At 45.3% G+C, this 14,367-nt stretch overlaps 1 protein-coding gene across 1 annotated transcript; it reads right to left on the bottom strand.

Annotated features, from left to right (window-relative positions):
• Positions 1-390: 390 nt before the first annotated feature.
• On the bottom strand, positions 391-9,511 carry SPRYD7 (SPRY domain containing 7). The gene is made up of 5 exons (XM_077811153.1): positions 9,332-9,511; positions 6,624-6,740; positions 5,369-5,535; positions 3,091-3,193; positions 391-1,375 (listed from the first exon to the last, which is right to left on the bottom strand). Exons 1-5 carry the CDS (start codon positions 9,435-9,437, stop codon positions 1,278-1,280), a joined length of 591 nt encoding a protein of 196 aa, XP_077667279.1. The 5' UTR covers positions 9,438-9,511; the 3' UTR covers positions 391-1,277.
• Positions 9,512-14,367: the final 4,856 nt, after the last annotated feature.

The following is a 14,367-nucleotide window of genomic DNA, read 5'->3' as shown; positions in this document are numbered from 1 at the left end:
TGGTAAAGGAAACGCTGGGCCTTTGAGGCCAAGGAGAAGTCTTTAAACAAATACAGAAAATTATGAAGTGAAAGAAAGGCTCAGAGAAAGTCAGCTGTATTTGAAAAGTTCAGAATAAAAGAACCTCAAATATTTAAAGGCATCACAGCATTCACTCATCATATAAATGCGTTAGTCCATGGACAGCCAAAAAAAAATCTTACTAAAAGTTTTTAATACACACACACACACACACACACACCCCCACACACCAGGATATACAAAAAGGTTTTCTTTGCAAAAAATATGAAAAGGTGCATACTGCACACATGACAAGCATACTGCATACATGACAAGGAAAGCATCACCTGATCTTTTATAGTTATCGGAATCACGTTTTGGAACAGCACGTTAACCATTATTCATTTTATTACTGGTTCCAGAAAAAAAACATTTAAATAAAATATTCCATAAAGAATCTGATTTACAGTTTAGATGTAAAGCTTCATCGTAATATCCAACATACCATCCCTGCCATTGTATACATCACAATTAAACAATCTGTACCTACTCTGCCACCAGAGTAACACAGCATGATGGTCTTCATAAATACATCCGGTGTTTAGGTTTGCTTTTTTACAACAAAATAATGTTTTGACTGTTACTAAAAAGTATTCTGTCACACTTAAAGCAAATGAAAAGCTATGAGATTTATCTAAACTCAAGAGGAATATTAGCTGTTTAACAACTAGAAATGGGTAGGTTACAAGTTTCAAAAGAAAAAACAAAATCTAGCTGCCAATTGTATCATTAGTCATTGTGCAAAACAAGGACATAGCAATCCAAACAGACTATTAGCACAGTGCTCTCTTTTTACAAGGTACATAACTTCTGAGTGGGAAGGAACAGGAAAAATCATGAGACAACTATCTATCCCTGTAGCTTTATGGAAACATACTGTCACGCATATGAATTATTCCCTTTATAAAGCTCAAATTGAAACCAAAAGTTCATTTAATACTGTGGCAATTATACCCTTTAGTTTTCATTTACATCAAATACAAATCAGAAAACTGCCCCAAAACACTGATTTTCACATCACAAAACAGTTGTCAAAATCTACCATTTGTAACACAATTCTCTGGTGTTGCAGTTAACACTTTGGTTCTTCAGACAACAGTCACAAGTACTTTACTAAAAAATACAGATGTGTTTCCTACAGGTAAACGTGAAGCTTTATTTAAGATGGCAAAGGCTTTATAACAGTGTAGGGGTGCAAGTTTTCAGTATGAAGACGTTCAGAAGATTTGCTGCTCAAAGAGTATTTTTTCAAACCCTGTTGGAGGAGTGTGATAAAATTCACTGAACTGACAATCCAAGATGGCACTGTCATCTACTGTAGGACAGAAGCAAAGAGAAAAATAATTAGAGGAGAACAGCATTTATTTTGACTATACATGACACCAAATTAGATTATATACATCAATACATTGTGTGTCCACAATAACTGAAACACAAAGGATATTCACCAATATATCAGTAACATCCATGCAGTAAAGACAAATAAGATCTTCTTGGTTAATCTGTAGAAAACATCCTAGAATACAATCAAGCAGGCCAAATCATGTTTACTTCCTACAGAATACTTAGATTTGCAAAAGACTTCGCTGAAATCAGTGAAAGTTTTGCTATGAATTTTACTGAGAGTGCTAATAAGCCTTAAAGCAACTCTCCTCAACTTCTAGGGCCCTCATTTCCCCCTCCACTACTTTGGAAGTCCACAGGCCAAACGTGGTAATGGTGAGACATGAAAGAGGATGCATCTCTATGACATGCTTCCCATTCCCCTGCTTGGTGTCAAGCCATCTGCTGAGGTTAGGACATCAGAACCCTGCTTGACTGTTATTTTTAGACACCTGGATTTTAAAAATAAACCATTCAAAACAATAATATTGCCACGAGACTTTCTGCCTGATTCTAGGTGGAGTATTAGAGGATTAAAATGGAAATTCTGACAGATCATTAACTGCAGCAATACTTCCCAGGCAGCTTTAGAGAAGTATACTTCATAGTGTAGCACTGCTCATCAGAAAAATCAGATCCATTTAGTTAATGAGTCTTTAAAAGAAACATTCCTCTAAGCCACACCTCATGTGACAGCAGTATATCAATTCCAATTCCTCCTACCCTCCCCCCCCCCAAAAAAAAAGAAAAAAGAAAAAAGAAAGAACGAACAACAAAACCAAATATAATATTTTGGTCAAGCATTTAGATATCCTTGAGTCAAGATATTTGGCTTTTCCCACAGCAGCCTTAACTGAGCTCACAAGTACTATCTTGTGTTATGTGTGTGTTGACTTTACACTTTAATATTTGTGCAGATGTGCCTGGGGTTCAGCTGCTGAAGGAAGCAACTTTGAATTTGACTTGTGTTATAAGTTCCCATACATGACATCATTTAACTTCTGTACTGAGTTTATTTTAAAAATCTCTACGATTCTGGTCTGAAACATCGATAAATTAAATGGTTGAGAGCAATTTCTCCTTTCAGATGCCTATGAATACATAGCATTAAATTAAGGGTTTTATTACTTGTAATTTGTAACATGGAGGTGTCACCTGAATGTAATTTGCAAATCATCAGGTGTTATAGCAATAAACTAATCCATTGTGAAGCATGGAAATTCTTGGGAATTTATGTCAGCTCTTGAAAGATGATGACAGGCGAGGGAGTCTGGCAATAAAAAGTCACCTCACACCGAAGCCTAAAACTTCAGTGGTGTGGGATTAGGCATGGAGAAAGGAGGAGGAAGTTTAAAAAAAAAACGTACAGACCAGGGTGCCCAAGTCCCTGCTGCAGCAAGTAGACTGTTTGAAAGCTACCTACTCCTGAAGTCTAAATTCTCTCTACTGTAACTCCATTTCCAAAGCAATGGGAAGATGACATGTTAGCTACCTAACAAAAGTCTGTTCTCCCATTCTAACCAATGTGGTGTCTGGCAGCCAGAATCCCAATAACACAATATTCACAGGACTAAAACTAATAGGTGGTTTGAGAGAATATTGCTATTAAGATTGACCACACTGAAAAAGTTTGAGAACCCAACTTACCATATACTACAGGATAGACAGTCCCTCTGATTCCTGAAGCTGGACAATGCATATTCTTTCCATTTAAATATACATTTAATTCTACATGGTCATATGTAATACCCTATAAGGCAAAATAGGAAATGTTAACATAAGATCATCAAGTTGATATACGTGAGAATGCTTACAACTATTTCTTTTTTACAGCTAATCTAGCTGGACACAATGGGCAGTTTCTAATACGACGGCATAAACCACAGTCTCCTAAAAGAACGCACTAGACCATTTTTCTGGACACTTAAAAAGTCAATAATTAAGAATATTTAATTATATTTGAACTCGCAAGCACCAAAAGTGCTTGCAGGCTTATCCAATCAGGGAACAGCAGCAATAACAATCGACTTATTTGACGAACAGAAGCTAACCAACTTAGCTCAAATTGTGAATCTACAGAGCTCAGGCAGTTAGCAAAGTAATGCATTTGTTACTTATTATCCTTCAAGTGTTTTAACTTCAGCTTTGCAGACTAAATAGTTTGAGTGAGCCTTTAAAGAGACTGCAACACAGCAAGATTCTCTCCCAAGCAAGCCACCTAAGCAGGGGATTTTTTTTTAAAACTTCAGATACCTGGCAATAATCTATGTATATGAAACTCACAAACATCAGCAATTAATAAAAGATATTGAAAAAGTTGGTATTAGAAACAATGTTAATCTTATCACTTCCGTGTATATAAAAAAAATTCTAATAATGTTAAAAAAGTAGTAATACAGTAGACCCCTTTAAATATACAGGGTAATTTTAAATATATTTTAGAAGTGTTGAGGCGTGAGAGGGAGCATGAGCCATATAGATTCCCAAGTCCCTCTCATTCATCTTTCCAACATTTTTTTCTCCCTATCCCCAATCTAATTTCCTCTCTCTTTTCTAAATTGAATCCCAGCTTGACTAAAAATACAACCCCTTTATCCCAATACCTTTGCTACAAATCTTCTTCCAAGGCTGCTAGGGTCACTCCCTCTGCCTGCTAACCAAGCATAGACCAACAAAGAGCTCTTGTGCTCCCTGGGTACAATCTCATCTCAATCTCCAGTGCATTCTGGGACATCTTTGAGCAGGGAGCCCAGCCACAAAGAGCTTGGAATCTCTACGGGTGACGGCCCCGTCAGGTTTATAGGCAAATTCATCAACCCTAGTAGCAGTGGGTAGCAATGAAGCACTATTGTGATGGGGTATATAAAACCCATTCTGTCACAGTCACTAAGGGGTAAAGGGACAGAATAGCTACCTCCCCAGGTGTGGTTAATTGACCTGCCACACTTGAAATAAGCAATCCAGGCACAGGACTACTTTGCATCAGCAGTAAACTGGCATGAAGCCACCAAAGGAGCAGGACTAGAAACCTCTTGAGGACTGGAGTGAGACTGCAGGGGAAAACCCACCAGACTAAATGGATATCCTTCCTCCTGCACACCATGAGGTAGCAGGAAGACTTGACTCTCTAAGGGCCTGCTGCCACGCCTAGGAGGAAGACAGCATAAGGATCCGAGGATAGTGGGAGCTGAACTGAAAGGCTAGAAGAGCAAACACTTAAAGGGCCAGTGTACTTCTGATGAACAAGAGGGCAGGCAAGAGGGTATGAGCCCTTTCATGTCTATCTTACTTCTCCAGAAAAGGTGGTGGTGGGGGGGATCTATGAAAGGGAGAGAGAGTTGGGGAGAAGAAAAGTAAGGAATATTTGACCCTGAACAGCACTTTCCTCTACCCATTACTCCCCAAAAAGTATTGGAACCAAATTCTATTCCAACTACGCCCCTGCTAATGATGTGGATTAGAAAAGACAGTGAGGAAGGAACATGCCTAACTTAGGGAGAATTACTGGCACAAGACCTCATGATAAATACATAACTATGTTTTACTAAATGATTACAATTCTGAAGGGTTGCATTGTTCTATAATGATTTTTAGTATGAAATATTAAAAGTACTCATTTAATAAGCCTACATTTTTTACAACTCAATATCTACTGAATATTACCTTCTGATGCACTGTAAGCATATTAATTTAATAGGTTTAATCCTTTTATCAGATATTCACTTTTCAGGGCTTCAATAAAATTCTGTGTTTAATTTTCTTGTTTGCATGGAAAGCTAGCCTTTCACAAGGATTCACTGTATTCCCTTTAGCCTTGCAACAGTGCTGACAGCAAAAGCTGCTTTGGAAAATCCCAGAAACATCTATTGTTGAGCTATTTAGACACAGCAACAAATTTACATTAACAAAAACTAAGGAAACTCACCACAATGTCACCCTCCTGTGGAAGGCTGTTTGCTGGCAGCCTGTTCTTCTCCTCGTTGTTGTGGTAGAGAGCTCCATCATTCCTCATCACTAAACTATGCACATCTCGACCAAGTGGAATTTGATTCAAATTTGCTTTCTGGGTTGCAACTCCAATACCCCAAACCCCTGAAAATATGACGACGATATTCTGTGAACACTTATTTGTTTCTTTTGAAATCTCACACTGAGAGTAAGAAATATATTCCAGGAGTGTGCCACAATGACAGCAATATCATGAGTGAATTTTAATTTGAAAAGCATTAGCAATTACATTCACTAGGTTTAGACAGACTTAAAAATATCCTTCCAAAACATGCTGTATCTCAGCGTTTTTCTTTTATGAGCCATCAAAATAAAAGTTATGGAGTAAAAGTCTTAGCCCTGACTCTGACCCAGTTATCACCTAAAATGATTAGAGCAGCAGTTCTCACTGGGGGAGGATTCCTGGGGCAAAGGAACGGCAGAAGATAACCAAAAGGATGTCTCTGAGGACACAGTTGCAAGCCTTGGCATAGGGGGAATGCCGGGGTCATGGCCACAGCATATATACACCAGTGATTTCAGACAATGCAGCAGCTCATACGGCAGCCTGGGGCTGTCTAAATTACGCTGGGGATGCTTCAGTCCCAGAACCAGCCCAGAACTGGGAGGACACAAAGGTGGCTTAAAACCACATTTAAGCCCCACACTCCCAAGCTGTGAGTTCTCTGCTGCATTTCTAAGCACAGAATCATTCCCACAAGAAGCTAAAGGAGAAGAATCTGGATCCATTCTAAAATAGCAAATAAATGTAGACAGACAGCAAATATTATTGGACAAAAAGTACAAGAGCTATGTACACAGTATTTTACATGCTCATAATGCAATATAAATAAAAAAGAATTTAGCAGAAAGTAGCTCTAAATTAGGTTTATTGAAAAAACATATATACAAGAGTTTTCAAACATGGTAGTGTTTTAATACTGCAACTCTAGTCATTTCAATTACTATTGTTTTTAATAAATCAAAGCAGCAAAATAGAAAAATGACAAATCTTTCTTACAAGATGACAGTTTAGTGTCTTACAAAAGTTTGATATTTGTTAAGTGTGTTATTTCTCATTGTAGTAGTCCAAAGATGAAGTGCACTTAATTACCAAAGGTGCAGATGCGTTGCCTGCTTGTAGTCAAATCTCAAATCCCAATCTAAAGTAGAAAATAATTTTGCTAACTAACCTGTGGATTGGATTTTAAACTCAAAATAGCTCTTGTTCTGATGCAAAGGTGCATTGGCTAAGCAACCCCCCGTGCCACATATTCTTCTGCCATTTTTGACAATGACGACATCTGTTCCTGCATATACAAATAAAATACACAAACTTCAAAAAACATTGTTTTTTTTTAAAGTTTGGAGACATCCACTAAAACCCCTAAACAACAAGAACTATTTTCTCTTTCAACCCAAGTAAGAGCTCCATTAGTCTATCAGAATTAGGTTGTGCAGTGCTTTCAGGTAAAGAAAGGATGTGTTTATAGGCTAGTTCATCTTTCAGCTAGAGTTCATCTATTTAAAATCTATATTCTTTAATTTCTCCTCTCAGGCTTTAAGGCAGCATGTTGATTACAACATTTCCTCAAATATCCCAGCAGCATAGCTTACAATCATTTAATTAGAAAGACACTCACTAAGAGAAAGGGGATGCAGGGCTCATGCCTTTCTCTAAATCACCTCCTTTTCTTGGTCTAGAACTGAAGGATAGGCACATTCTGCAGAAGGCTTTTCATGAGTTGTGGTCACCAAGAATTAATCAATAAGTAAGATTCCTTTTAAGGGTTTGATTGCGAGCTTCCTTTAAAAAGGTACCTGCCAGCACACAGATCAGAACATTGAGCTCTGCTAAATACTACACTCTCCCGTGGAAGATTTTTGCTCAAAAGCTCTAATAAGCATGTCAGTATAGGCACAGATAAGACAAAGTCCTCAAAAGCCAGTCCAATAATTTCTGAGGATGCCTGGATGTTTTCTAGCCAAGACGATTTTTTAAATATTTGTTTGGCAAGGAGTAGGCCTTTCTTAATTGGTTTGTTGCAATGCCCTTTACGCAGGACTACAGCGGAAGACCACTCCACCCTTGTCTTAGCACAAAAGTTGTACCACTTTAACTATACTAAAATAGTTAATGCAGCAAACATACCCTTGCATGGACACAATTATAACAGTAACTTAGGGCATGGCTACACTTGCAGATGTAGAGCCCCTTGAGTTAAACCAGTCTTTGTAGGGCGCAGTAGGGACAGCGCTGCAGTCTGTCCACACTGACAGCTTCAAGCACACTGGCGTGGCCACATTTGCAGCACTTGTAGTGGCATTGGGAGTGGTGCATTATGGGCAGCTATCCCAGCATGCAAGTGGCTGCAACGTGCTTTTCAAATGGGGGTGGGGTGGGGTGTGAGAAGGGAGTGTGTTGTGTGTATGTGGGGGAGAGAGAGTGGGTTTTTGGGGGGCTGAGAGCATGTCAGCATGTTGTCTTGTAAATTCAGAGAGCAGCAGACCCCCCCCACCCGCCTCTCTCTCTCTCTCTCTCTCCCCCACAGACAGCATTCCACAGTAATGGTTACTTTGTCTCGGAGGAGATAAGCAGCCGGCTGTCAGAAATGGAGTTTTCAAGGGCACTTCCGCATACCTACAGCCGATTCCAAACACTGACAAGAGTGGCCACTCGACTTAAGGGGATTATGGGACATTTCCAGAGGCTGATCAGAGCGCAGTAAAGCAACACCTCGTTCACATTGGCACCATGGCGCTCCAGCAGGGGCGCAGCAAACGTTATTCCACTCGCTGAAGCCGCAGAGTCAGAGCGCTCTATGTGCCTTGCCAGTGTGGACGGGTAGTGAGCTAGTGCACCCGGGTCTCCTTTATTGCGTTGTAACTCGCAAGTGTAGCCAAGCCCTTATACCGGTATAGTTTATTCCCATATGGGAAAGGTAATAAGTTACATAGGTTTAAGGTACCTTTAACAATGTCAGTTAAAAAAAAAATCACTTCCCAACCAACATAATCATACTGGTAGACCAGCAATTTATAGTCCCGGCTTTAGAACTAAAACTAGAACAGAATACTGCTGCCTGGTTATTTAGCAACATTTTCATGCTGGGATCATATTACACCAGTACTTCAGAGACCATGAAATTGCAATTAGTTTCCAAATGAAATGCAATGTGTTGTTTTTGACATATCCTCTGTGTGCCTTAGAGATCATTTATTTTTGTGCCATAACCTCACTATTATATAACTAAGATCACTTTGGACCATAAGCTCTTTGGTGAGGGACGGTCATTTGTCAAATATTTGTATAGTGCTTAGCATAATTGGGCCCAACCTGGCTGTGGCCTTCAGAGGCTGCTGCAATATAAATGTAAAATAATAATAAATACTCAGGCTGACTGTGCCCAGACAGGCCATTCTCCGTGAAAGCAAATCAACGGTGGAATCTGCTGCCTTGTTGATCTGACAGACCCTGCGCTTGGTGACCTTTGTGAAAGACTGTAACACCTAACGATTCAGCCAGGCTTCTTCCGTAATGGGGTCACCTGAGCGGGGACAGCCCTCGGGGTTTGGGGGAATTCTTCTAAATATCGTTTTCTAGCCCTCTTAACGATCACTTTGTGACATCGGTTTTTAAAACGTTGCCACGTACACAGAACTAAAGACATCCCGCAGGCACAACAGACTACCCTAGAATATATAAAGAGGCAAAGCACGGGCACCTTGCCGCTTCTTTGCCGGGAAAGCGCCACACCCCTACCATTAATAATAACCACGGAGCTCAGGGGCGCCAGAAACCCGTACTATTCACCCCCAGCTCGCACCCCCACGCCACCGGGGCGAAAGGGACCTGCGGCGGGGGTCCCTGCCCGGGTCGGGGCGGGGCGCGCCCCCTTACCCATGTGCTGCGTGTCCAGCTGCACGGCGGGCATCTCCTTCAGCGGGATGTGCCCGGCGCCGCCGTCCCCGCACCAGCGCAGGCAGCAGAACACCGAGGCCGCCATCGCGTTCCCTGGGGCTGCGCTGGGCTGGGCTGGGCCAGGCCAAGGCGGCTCGCGCGCGCGGCGAGGAGGAGGAGGCGGCGGCCGGCCGGCCAGAGAGCGGAGCGCACGGGGCGCAGGGAGGGCGACGCCGCGCCCCCTGCAGGCTGGGAGGACTCGGCGCGCGCGCGGAGCCCGGCCGGCGGCGGAGGGAGCGCTGGAGCTTGGGCGGGGCCCTGTCAGGCTCCAGCCCGGCCACAGGCAGGGAGAGAGGCGGGGGGGAGGGGGAGATCGTGCATCCTCCCCCCGCCTCACCCGGGGGACCCACCCTGGGAGGAGCCAACCCTGGGGAGCTCAGAGCCCGAGCCACTGCCCAGCTGGGCGCATGCTCAGTGCCGGCTCGACAGGCTCGCAACTCCCCTCGCCTGACCCCGGGGAGTTTGGCCCCCAGATCCCAGCTGCGGGGCTGAGGCCACCTTACTGTAGGAGCTGGGAGGGAGCCTGAAGTGGGGTTGGCTTGGCCAGGGGCGGCCGGTTTGTATACCTTTTGGTGGAGCCCAGCGGGTCCAAGTCTTACCCCCTGTCCCCCCCCCCCAGGCTCTGGGAGGGAGTTTGGGTGCAGGCTGTGGGTGGGGGTTAGGGTGCAGAGCGCAGGCTCTGAGAGAGAGCTGGGATGCAGGCTGTGGGCGGGGGTTAGGGTGCAGAGCGCAGGCTCTGGGAGGGAGTTTGGGTGCAGGCTGTGGGCGGGGGTTAGGGTGCAGAGCGCAGGCTCTGGGAGGGAGTTTGGGTGCAGGCTGTGGGCGGGGGTTAGGGTGCAGAGCGCAGGCTCTGGGAGGGAGTTTGGGTGCAGGCTGTGGGCGGGGGTTAGGGTGCAGAGCGCAGGCTCTGAGAGAGAGCTGGGATGCAGGCTGTGGGCGGGGGTTAGGGTGCAGAGCGCAGGCTCTGGGAGGGAGTTTGGGTGCAGGCTGTGGGCGGGGGTTAGGGTGCAGAGCGCAGGCTCTGGGAGGGAGTTTGGGTGCAGGCTGTGGGTGGGGGTTAGGGTGCAGAGCGCAGGCTCTGGGAGGGAGTTTGGGTGCAGGCTGTGGGCGGGGGTTAGGGTGCAGAGCGCAGGCTCTGAGAGAGAGCTGGGATGCAGGCTGTGGGCGGGGGTTAGGGTGCAGCAGGGGGCTTGGGCTCTGGGCAGAGGGTTGGGGTGTGGGAGAGGGTGAGGCGCTTCCCTTGGGCAGCTCTTGGAAGTGAGCGGCACACCCCTCTGGCAGCAGCTCGTAGGCGGGGAGGAGGGGCCGGGAGGTCTCTTCATACTGTTGCCCACAGGTACTGCCCCCCAGCTCCCATTGGCTGCCATTCCTGGCCAATGGGAGCTGCGGAGTCGGCGCTTGGGGCGGGGGCAGTGCACAGAGACAACCCTGCCACACACACCCCGCCCCGGGGCTGCAGGGATGTGCCAGCTGCTTCCGGGATTGGGGCGGAGTGAGGGCAGGCAGGAAGCCGCCCCAGCCCCGTTGCACTGCTGGTGGTGGCAGCCGGGGGCTCCGGAGTGCTTTTAAATTATCTGGGGGTGGCTGGGAGACACTCCGGGGGAGGCGTGCAGGGATGGCAGGTGGGGTCAGGGGAGAGACCCAGCCCCGAACATTGGTGGAGCCGGGTCCCCGGGGCCCAGAATATTCCTGGAGCATGGTCACCGTGGGCCCATATAACTCCCCGCCCCTGGGCTTGGATGATGTTTTATATATGCTCAGTCCCAAGCCGGCTCAGTCCTTCACAGAAACAAGCATTTGACACAGTGGTGTGGGGTGCTGAGCACTCTCACCACCCCTGGGTGCTCTGGGTACAGGACCCCTTGCAGGATCTTCTCAATGACACCACAGAGTTGTAGGGTAACATTCGTTCTACCACATAGCTGGTACTGAGGGCCTGGCCTGCATTCTGTCAAATAGGTCAGTTGCACCTCAGGATTTCTGCAAAGGATGGGTAATTTTATGACTAATAATAAGAACTGTAGTGGTACATTAGGGTTGCAGATTTTCTAACTGCTGAAAACCGAACACCCTTGCCCCGCCTCTTCCCCAAGGCCCCGCCCTCTGCTCACTCCTCTCTCCCCTGCGCTAATTCCCCCCTCTCCAGGGACGCACCTGCTGCATGCAGAGCCACACTCAGAGGAGCTGATGCGGAGCCTGCCCAATCGGCGTGGAGGGAGGGGGTCGGTCCCCATAGTGAGGGATTGGGGCACAGTGGGACACGGCAGGGGTCAGTCCCTGGAGCAAGGCACCAGGGCAGGGAGGGACCAGTCCACCTAGCGAGGGTCCAGGCTGGGGCAGTCGGGGGGCAAGGCAAAAGGGGGGGCGGACAAGATCCCCCACCTCCCCAGTGGGAGCACCTACCTCTTGGAGCCTGGTTCGGAAGCATAGGCGCCGATTCCATGGACGCTCTGGGGCTGGAGCACCCATGGGGAAAAATTAGTGGGTGCTCTGCACCTCTCAGCGCTTGCTGCTGCCAAACAGTTGTAGCAAACTCCAGGAAAGAGTGGGTTGGAGCGGGAACGTGGTGCGCTTAGGGGAGGAGGCAGGGCCAGGGCGGGGATTTGCGGAAGGAGTTTGAATAGGGGCAGGGAGGGGACGGGGGCAGAGGAGGGTCGAGCACCCACTGGCGCCAGTAGACGTCAGCACTTATGTCCGGAAGCCAGCCACTGCTCTCTGTCAGGCATCAGCAGCTAAGCAGAGAGCAGCTCCTCCATGTGGGTCCAGCCGCAGCTGCTGCTCTTCCCGCCCCTCTGTGGTAGAGGCCAGTTACTGCGGCCAACCCTGACAACCCTATGATACATGTTAAAATGGGCTAATAAAATCTCATGCTTCAGAGCAGCAGAGGTCAGGAAGGAATGTCTCTGCAAATGTATAGAATTGCACCACTGGCCGATGAGATATTTTTCACCCTTCAGAGGAATTGGCCTCTGCTGCTGAAATGTCGGATCTAGTATGGCAATGTCTAGGTAATATCCTATGTACTTTTGCTGATCAGGAACACCAGCAGTAGTTAAAAACTTCAGGAATCTAAAGTTGCCCACAATGCCCCATCTGTTTGCCTCTCACGCAACCTTCTCCTTGTCTTTCTCTGCTGTGACGCTTTCACATGAACTGATCTCCCACTTCCAAGTCACTATGTGCGTATTCAGATCTCTTATGACTCACTTCTGCAATGACCAAAAGAAGTGACTCAAGAATCATCATTACTTAAACAAAAATAAAAACTTTGAATTGAATCCTCTAGAAATATACATAACCACATAATCTTATTAGCATAACCCTTTTCCTACCTCACCAATTCTTTCTCTACTTCTTGTTACCTTCTTTGCCATCATGCCACATCTAAAATTAGATTGTAATTTCTTTGAGGCTGAGCCATTGTCTTTCTCTTTGTCCTGTAATCTGCATTCTACATGCTTGGACACTATAAATATTTTTTGCATTCTAAGTGGCTAGGTTGTCATGAAATTAAAGACATTGTAAGAAATATTCCTTTCAGAAATTATTTTTCTTTTTGAGGGGACGTAAACATTTGAAACCATCTGAATAATCTATCATAAATGTACCCCTTTCCCTAACAATTGAAGAATAATGCCTAAGTTTCTTGTTCACTTGTTGTAACACTGCACTCCTCAAGTCAAACATAATCACTGTGAATGACTACTTAAACCCGCCCCCCACCCCCAGAAGTCTAACAACTTAATGACACATGCCAGGAACTTGATCGCTGATAGGACAACAATGTACAGCATGTGTTTCACATTTTAAAATCATGTTCAGTATCCTCTCTACTATTTTTAATATATATATTTTTGGCAGATGGTAGACATCATGTCAATTAACTTTTCACAACATTGTATTGGGCGATGTGAAAATGGAATCCTACTTGGAAATTCATTGGTCAGTTATTCACTGCTCAGAGTAATCAGAACCACATTTCTCTTCTTTTTTGATCAGAAAAGTAAAAAAAAAAACCAGACTCCTCCAAACAGAAAGTGTTCTAGGATCTAGTCAGGCAGTGGGCATGTTTTTAATCTGCTGGGGCCTTACATCTGTTTCTGTGTTCCCTGTGAGTTTGCATTTTTCTACTGGTTTCTCTTTTTCCCCACATTAGCCGTTTAGGCCCATCTACACTACAGAGAGTTGCTGAGGAATCGAGTTACAAAATAGTAGCACAAAACATTGTTAAAAAATGGATCAGTCTTGTACTGTAGATCGAACAGGATCGAACCATGTTTTAGTCAATGTCCTCAATCTGGCCAAAGGTGGTGACTAGACCAGAATTTTCAGAGTAGAGTGTTCTGTTCTCTGTTGTGTACCCTAGCATATGAATACTGAGGGGTTGATTTAGTTGGGCCCTAAGTGTGGGCCTCTAGTGACAGAAAGCCATTCTATGGGCAGGGGGGCGGGCGGGAGGTCACAGCAGAGTGATGTGTACAACTGCTCCACCAAGGGGCTGGAGCCAACTGTCTTCATGAGATATACATCCAGCTTCATGATGGTCATAGGTAGATCAACCACACAGCTGTACATATTTCACTACAGTGGAAACAGTATAATGCAGGGCACTCAGTCTAAAATAGCAGATGACTATAACATTAGGAAGACATAGGGCCAGATTCTATGCTGCACTTCCCGTATTTTGAGCAGCTATAGGGGCCAATGCGGCCTCCTGACATAAGTTAGAGTAGCTCTTCGATAGCTCAGAATAACTGGTGTTTTCCAGCCACTCCCAACTGCATGCATGAAGAAGCTTGTCTCTCTTAGCAACAGAAGTTGGTCCGAATAAAGATATTATCTCACCTCCCTTCTCTCTCTGCATGCAAGAAAGCAGTTTAGAGCTGTGCACCACCCGTGCTACACCTGCTCGGCGATATTTGCCATTCCACTCCATAAGGTGATACAAAAGGACCTTAGCAGAGTACAGAACCTAC

The sequence above is a fragment of the Eretmochelys imbricata genome, chromosome 1 (genome assembly GCF_965152235.1).
Source record: "Eretmochelys imbricata isolate rEreImb1 chromosome 1, rEreImb1.hap1, whole genome shotgun sequence".
Classification (NCBI taxonomy): domain Eukaryota; kingdom Metazoa; phylum Chordata; order Testudines; family Cheloniidae; genus Eretmochelys; species Eretmochelys imbricata.
Note: the sequence above shows the minus strand (reverse complement) of the source record. Positions and strands in the feature narration are given on the sequence as shown.

Excerpts from the sequence above, each read along its gene's own strand:
- SPRYD7 (XM_077811153.1), bottom strand. The coding sequence starts at position 9,437 with ATGGCGGCCTCGGTGTTCTGCTGCCTGCGCTGGTGCGGGGACGGCGGC. Across the intron at positions 6,741-9,331 it reads GCTGGACACGCAGCACATGG|GAACAGATGTCGTCATTGTC; the intron begins GTAAGGGGGCGC and ends TTGTATATGCAG. Across the intron at positions 1,376-3,090 it reads TGTCTATCCTGTAGTATATG|TAGATGACAGTGCCATCTTG; the intron begins GTAAGTTGGGTT and ends TCTGTCCTACAG.